The following is a 7,679-nucleotide window of genomic DNA, read 5'->3' as shown; positions in this document are numbered from 1 at the left end:
GGTTATGGTGTTACAATATGAATATTATCTGTGTTTTACTTGCTTGTATTAATTGTGATTGTCTGGTGCTGAGGAGGTTAGGTAGGCGGTGGTGATGGGATTGCACGGAGGGTAGGTTGGCGAAGGCTGTGGGATACAACGGTGTGACTAGTTTAGTTAGAATTCTCCTAAGTTTAGATAACCCGGTTTATGGTTTAAGTTCTTTATTCATTTATTTCTAGGATTGAAGTCGGCATCCCAGAGCCTTACATCTTACATCATTGGGCACTGTTACCATACTAAGAACCTCTGGTTCTCATTCCATACTTTGTTGTTGTTTTCCAGATGCAGTTCGTAATCTAATTTGGTGAGATTGCAGATATGGTGACAGAGCGGAGTTTGGTTCCTCCTTGGTTTATTTCTAATTTACCTTATTATAGTTACTCTCAAATCTCTTTGTATTTTATTTTTATGGCCTTAGAGGCTTACTTGAGAGATAGGTTGTATAAGTTGTTTTAATTCCAAAACTCTGTATTTATCTATTTGTAACTAGTCTACTTAAACTCCGCAAGCTGCGGCTAGTTCCCTATGACCTATTATAATATTATATCTATATATGTTTTATTCTCTTGCATCTATATATTGTGTCTTGTGCTTTAGCTTCGTGTGAATGTTTCTGCGCTTTCGTAATTCTGTTTTTGAGTTCAATTCTCCATCAGGCTTCTAGAATATATTACTTCCTTCTATATAAATATGTATAAGCACATTAAGAAAGCCGCATTTGTACACTCCCCTTTGGGGACTCCACTTCTCTTCCGTATCTCTTCTTCTCACTTTTCATTTCATTTTTCTTTTATTTTATAAGCGATGAGTGGCTAATCCTCTTTGTTGGGGAGATGAGCTCTATGAGTTTTCAATGAATTGATTATTGTGTTTCTTCTCCTCTAAGTCTTGTAATTCTTGTTCTAAGAAATAGCTTCATTCTTCAATCTAAAGAATTGAATCTATTGAAGAATAATTCAGTTCTCACTTGAATTTTGTGATTCTCCAAAAGGAAAGAATCATAGAATTGAGCTAAAAGTCTCTTTCTCATGATTCTTGTGATTTTGGGTGTGGAATTGATATGTGACATATAATCACCTACATTTGGATCATAAGAATTGTGTAGTAAGAATCAGAGAAGTACTTCACCTCTTTTTTTGAGAAATTGATCAAGAAATTGGCAATTGATTAAAAGAAATCAAATCACCATGATATTAAGGTTTGGTTCCTTAAGATTTGCCTGAGATCAAAATTGCATGAAAAAAGGTGAAGTAGCACACATTGATCCAGAGAGACCTATATCTCTAATCCTCAACAATTTCTTCATCTTAACCCCCCAATTCCTTTTAATTCTTGTAATTTAAGATTCACGTCATTTACTTTCTTGTTCTTAATTTATTGTCAATTATAAGCTTGTTTACATTTTTATTATTTAGTTGCTTCCTTTAATTCTTGCCTTTCACCCCTTCTTATCATTCTCTGTTTTAATTACTTGTAATTTACAGTCTCAGCAATTTACATTCTTGCAATTTAAAATTCTCAGCAATTTACATTTCCATTATTTACTTCCTTGTCATTTTAATGCTTTCATTCACTTCGTGCTTAAGTCATTCAAATTTCATGCTTCTATTATCAATTATTCATCACGAAATTATGAATTGTCTAACTAGAATACTTAGCCAATCATTGCTTGCTTAATTCTTTAATCCTCGTGGGAACGATAACCCACTTACCATAGTATTACTTTATGCGATTTGGTACACTTGCCAGTAGTTATGTGAGATTGTAAAATCTCGTATCACTCCTCCACCCCACTATGATCACAATCTTTTTTTTTCATAGCTAATAATTGAGTACTTGATAGCAATTTCTAGCGAGAATGACTCAGGATTAAACTCCCGGTCATTATTTTGAATTTGTGACATTTTCACTAAACTTTGAGGAGTGTTGAATTTCGGTTTAGAGCTACAATGAACTTAAACTTTCAAACTTGTGAAAATTTTTAAACCGGTATTTAACTCTCGTCAACTCCCCAAGGATGTGATTTCTCCCTTAGCCCAAGATCTTTTACCCTTGAGGTCAGATTCCAATTTTGCCAATTTATCTTCCAACTCCCTACGCCGTCTTACCTCTCGAATTCACGTTGTAGCTCTAGCTCAACCTCGAGCTGCTCTAGCCAGCCTTGATGTCCATGGACCAAACCCATTAGTTCTATCGCGTCTCTATTTCCTTAACCTCAAAGTCTATCGACTTTTGATCCCGGTCTTCATCCTCCTTAGTCGTTCCCATCTCTTCCTTTTTCGGTCCCTCTATTTCTTTTCGGAGGGATAATGAGTGCCCCATCATCGTTGATCTATTCTTTTTTTCTCGGTGTTCTGATTTGGATGTCGTGTATCCATCTTCTGGGTAATTATTCGCCATTGTTGGGTGTTAATCTCTAGGTTTCCGACAACAACGCCATTATTCTTATGGTTACTTGAATCTGGTGATTTGGGCCTGAACATGAGGTCCAAACTTCTTTTGTGATGATGCTGACATCTCCTTCGGTGTGATGAGGTCGTCCAAATTCTTTGGGTGGGAATGGGAGTGTTACCAGCAACGGACTTCGATACTTAAGATAGCAAATATTTTAAGCAGGTTTTATGTAAGTTAAAGTTGAGAAATACTCGAGTTTGATAGGATATTTATAGTAGAAAAGATAAGTTATCGTTCTATAACTTATCAACATATCATGGTGGGTGGTTATTACTCCCCCTTTCATCTAGGGATTATTGAGATCTTCGTATTTGAATATATGAGCATGTTTGTAGGTGCAGTTAAAATACGCATATTAAGTCGGGCGAATGTGGTCGGACGCATAGAAAGAGTGACTCTCTAACGTGGGATTTGGTTATCTTGGATCTGGTTTTGAATTGTGGGTTAGGATATGAACACTAACCATCTTGGAATATCCTCCATCCAGATACTCCTAACCACCTTTTAAACTCAAAAGGATAAGATCTTCTAAGATAAGAGGACGAACACACATAAAAGGGGATGTGGTCGTCCCTCCAAGTATGATCAACTTTACCCTAAAACTCTAATCTCTACCTCTCTAACTTTCTCACAGGATTCAACTGTTGGCTCGGACGGGTTCCCGATGCTCACCCTCATCAAGTAAAGGTTATATGCAAATGATTTAATTTGGTGATTGACCTTTTGTATGCATATAACATTTTTAAAAAACAAAATGTCGTAATTATGCCTCTAAAATCATTTTGACATGCTTCATTTTTAATGCAAAAATATGCAAATCGTCGTTGAAACCTCTCTTTCAATATTCTCTTTCTTTCGTCCTTATTTCAAAGAAAATGTCAAAATCAAATCATTTGGATCCTCACTCATTGAACTGAAGCATCAAGTGGGAGGCAAAGTGGTCCCGTAATATAGAAGAAAACAAAACAAAACATTCTCAATTACATTCAGCATATATTACATGACAAAGGACTTGACAGTTATATTGATGACACATGATCTAAACTCTACACACAGTCAAACACCACACCATATCAGAGTAGTATATGGTCAAATGAAAATCCTAGCAGCGAGTGCTGCAATATTAGCAAGCCATCGGCTATCAACAAAAAGTAAAATTCCCAAAGGAGAAGAGCTTCTTTTGGCCTCTACGTAGCAGGTACTAGGGCCTATGGTTCATTTTTAAGAAGCATCAGTCATAACAGCATCGCTTTTCAGCTTTGAAAGCCAGGCATTGTGTAAAGACGAGTATACATGCATTTTCTCATCTTTTGGACTTCCTTACATTCTGGCCCTCAACCCTGGCTTCCCCTAACCTTGATTTTAGACCATTGCCCTGAACTAGAGGAGGTCTCTCATGGAAGCTGTTTGTGAGGTCTCGTGATGGCCAGGGCTGTGAAAATTGTCGAGTTGGACTGGCATAACCTCTGGAAGATACGGGCCGGGAACCAGCCAAGATTTGATCCCTTAGGCCTTTTACTGATTTATAGCCTTGCATTTCATCAGCATAACCTTTTCCTTGAGCTTGCTTCTCTAGTTCATAAAACCTGTCCCAGTCTACTCCATCTCCTGAATTTTGAAGCTTCTCAGGTTGGACTACCCGTTCTACTCCATCTGATATACTCCTTTGCAGAGATGTGCTTCTTCTTGAAGCTCTCACAGTAGTAGACCTCCCTTTAACTTCTTCCTCAATTGGATATCTTCTTGGATCAAATCTGCCATCAGAAGGGTAGTTCCACTTAAAGCTCTTGTTGTTGTCCATGTTTAGCTCTATAGAATGTAGATCACTTTCAGCAGATTCTTCCTCACATTCTACTCCATCGTCAACCTCTCCACCATCATCTTCTATATCTTCGGTATGATGGGAACTGAATCGGCTTTTGCCCAGATATGCAGCAATTTCGTCATCAATCAAGTGACTGGAACTGCGTCCTTTTTCTCTAACTTGTTTGTTTCCCAAAAAGGCTTCAAGTTGACTCCTGAGCTTATGAACAGCTGCATTCTTATCCTCAAGCTGATATTTTGCCTCAGAGAGTTTCTTCTGAGCTCTCTCCTCACGCAACATATCAGTTAATTGCAACATTTCCTTTTCTTTCTCTGCATCTTCACAAAGTTTTGTTGACAATTTCTTTTGTTTATCTATCTCGGATTTATCTTCACTAACATCTCTTGATAACTCATCACATACTTGTTCAATAATTTCTCTTGATCTCTTCTCACTTTCTAGTTCCTTCACCACCTTAAGAAGGGAAGTTTTGGTCTCAGCCAGTTCTCTCCCAAGCTTCTTGTTCAAGCTTTCAAACCGTCTCCTAAGCTTCCTCTCTACATCAAGCTCGCCTGCAACAGATTCAATTGCAGCCTCAACAATTTCTTGCTCCTTGCTCTTCCAAGCAGCTTTTTCTTCAGCGAAACACTTCATCAAGTAACTTATCTCGTTTTGATCCGAGCGCTGTTCCTGGATTAGCTGATTGACCTGCAGCCGAGCCCTCTCCAGCTCAGTATGTAAAGCTGAAATAAGCGACATACTGGAGGAAGGGCGATCTTCATGTCCCCACATGCGGTTTATAATTTTGAGCAGTTCTTTGGATGTTGTTAAAGCATTACTAACATCTTTTAAACGTGTTTTAACTCCAACAATAGATGAAGCAGGAGTCTGTGCTCGAGATCTGGTTTCAATCTGCAAGAAAACCAAGATGCATCTATAAGATAAAAAAGTGAACACCACATATTATTCTGCAGAATTTTTAATTCTCAAAAAGCTAAGTTAAATTATCTTAGGGCATACATAATGCTTGCAATTGTCTATTCAAATAGGCATGTGCAAGACAGGGTGTTTTATGCCAAGGGTACAGTCGAAGAGGAGGGTTCACTAGCATGCTATAATTTTTTAAAACATAAATATCACGAAGAGATATTGCTGATCTATCAGAAAATCCACAGTAAAACTAGGAGATGTAATAAAATAGAGTTGAAGGTAGGTCATCACTCATCAACAAGGTACCATCTGCATAAAATCATTGGCACCTGCCCAGAATATTAATATGGTAAGTTTGTAACCAGTAAAATTGTTTTATGCTCTGAAAAAAGGGGTGTACTATGCTCCTAAATTGACGAGGCATCAGTCATTACATGGCAGAGCCCAGAGAGATAAATGTCAAGACATTAAGACAAAATTAAAACAATATCCAAAGTAAGAAATGAAAAATGTAACTTAATTTCGATATTTAATTTGGTGATTTGGGCAGTCCAGTACAGAAACTAAACATGAGTTCAGCTTAATCACAATTCACATGTCGTGATGCAATTGTATTATTCATTTAGATTTAGCAATCCCATGGAACTATTAATGAACTGGATGCATCAAATTAATGCACAATTGCGTCACTGCTAGGATTTAGGGAGTAAAAAACATTTAAGACAAGAGAACCACATCATAATTTGGTACAAAGATACCTCCATGAGACTGGCATTGCTAAGGGAATCCAAAGGGCCAACATGGTGCTCTGAAAGCCTAGGTGGCCTCTGAGGAACAGATGGAGTTCTCCTATGGCGGCTACCAGTTGCAGATTGATCCATTCTCTACCCAAAAATAAATAAATAAACAAGCAAATCACAAACTTCGTAAGAATAAATTAAATATATAATGACAAGATAGTAGCCATTTAATGCTACTCTGGTCTCTGAACATGCTCCACATGTAATTACGTTCAAGATAGCAAGAACAAATAAATGAATAAATAAACAAAAGAGTATTCAGTATTCACCTCGGATACAGGACTGTGCGATGGATCAGACAGGTGAGGAGGCAAAGAACCAGAACGCATGGACCTCGCAATCTTTTCTCTCGCTCTGAGTTCTTTCTTCAGCTTCGAATCTCCCTGCTGCATTTCCCTCACGCTCGGCGAAGGGATCTCGTTCATCTCCCACAGCGTCGCCGCCAGCTTCCTCGCTGACACCGGTGCTTGCTTCGCCTTCACTCCTCCCCCGCCGGCCTGCGACGGCGGGTACTTAGGGGAGTCGAGTGCACGAAAAGTCGATGCCGCCGGAGATCTCGACGCCAAGAGCTTCCAGGTTGGGACGGGGGTGGTGGATCCGCCTCTCTTGCCGACGAGTATGGCCCTCTTGAACCTGTAGTTATGGAGCACGGAGGAGGATGACGACGCCGATGACGAGCAACCTCGTTTTCTGATCTTACCAGGTATCATCATCATGTCCACGTTTCGGTTCTGCCTCGGCATCACGAACCCTTAATTAGTAATTACCATGCGAAAACGGTGTCGTTTTTGGTGGTTTTCCCCTTCCTCCTCTTCTTCCTACTTTTTAGTTTCTTTGTTTCCGAGACTGTTTTGCGTGGGTTTAGTACTTACTGAGTAATAGTAGCTTAAGCTTAGTGCGCTAGATTTGATGAGCGCAGCAATAGAGAGAGAGAGAGGGTGGGGAGCGATCCTACGCGGCCAAGGCTATGGTGTTCTGGACACGTGCCGGGATATGAGTGGTGGAATGTGACCGCGTCGGAATCCGATGTGGGTTGATGGCGGAGAAAGGGTATGGTATTATTACGGTGACAACATGTATGCTGCTTTTGGCAGTTGGCATCCCTTAACTCAACGCACAACTTTGACTTTGACCCTTCATAGTGAGTGAGTTAGTGACCTGGCTCTTCTGTTGAGGTTTAGGAATATAGAGTTTGATTAGACTGTAGCCTAGACTTTTTTATGGACTTTTTATTTCGGAAAATTAAAAAAAAATACTAAGTGATCATTTAAATTTATTACTTTTTGTTATTATTTAGTTATTAATTTAATTTTTTAATTTAATAATTTAGTAATATATTTTATTTTATATTTTAAATTAATGATAAAAAATAATAAATTTTAATAATTTTTTAATATTTTTATAAAAAAAAAAAGCATAATAGCACGATCACCGTCCTTGATTTCTTGGAGTTACGAAGGGCATGCAAATTACAGCATGCACGAAAAATAGATATTTCTATTGGTGTCAAGAATATAAACAGAGACGCATTTTAAGGTATATTTTAATTTTAATATTTTTTTTACTAGACAAGAAAGAAAAAAATAAAGAAAAGACAAATTCAAATTAATTGGCCGAGTTTATATTTAGGTTTATTAGATATTGAAATT

General features: G+C 38.1%; 1 protein-coding gene across 1 annotated transcript; it reads right to left on the bottom strand.

Annotated features, from left to right (window-relative positions):
- Positions 1-3,404: 3,404 nt before the first annotated feature.
- LOC107494060 (uncharacterized protein At5g41620) lies at positions 3,405-7,163 on the bottom strand. Its single transcript, XM_016115092.3, has 3 exons — positions 6,300-7,163; positions 5,989-6,114; positions 3,405-5,212 (listed from the first exon to the last, which is right to left on the bottom strand). Exons 1-3 carry the CDS (start codon positions 6,771-6,773, stop codon positions 3,800-3,802), a joined length of 2,013 nt encoding a protein of 670 aa, XP_015970578.1. The 5' UTR covers positions 6,774-7,163; the 3' UTR covers positions 3,405-3,799.
- Positions 7,164-7,679: the final 516 nt, after the last annotated feature.

The sequence above is a fragment of the Arachis duranensis genome, chromosome 6 (assembly GCF_000817695.3).
Source record: "Arachis duranensis cultivar V14167 chromosome 6, aradu.V14167.gnm2.J7QH, whole genome shotgun sequence".
Taxonomy (NCBI): Eukaryota; Viridiplantae; Streptophyta; class Magnoliopsida; order Fabales; family Fabaceae; genus Arachis; species Arachis duranensis.
The sequence above is the reverse complement of the archived record's forward strand: the minus strand, read 5'-3'. Positions and strand labels throughout refer to the sequence as shown.

What these genes read in the sequence shown, in the direction of transcription:
- LOC107494060 (XM_016115092.3), bottom strand. Translation starts at nt 6,773, where the DNA reads ATGCCGAGGCAGAACCGAAACGTGGACATGATGATGATACCTGGTAAG. An exon ending in CGCACAGTCCTGTATCCGAG is followed by an intron (nt 6,115 to 6,299) that starts GTGAATACTGAA and finishes ATTTTTGGGTAG; the next exon opens with AGAATGGATCAATCTGCAAC. An exon ending in GCAATGCCAGTCTCATGGAG is followed by an intron (nt 5,213 to 5,988) that starts GTATCTTTGTAC and finishes GTTTTCTTGCAG; the next exon opens with ATTGAAACCAGATCTCGAGC.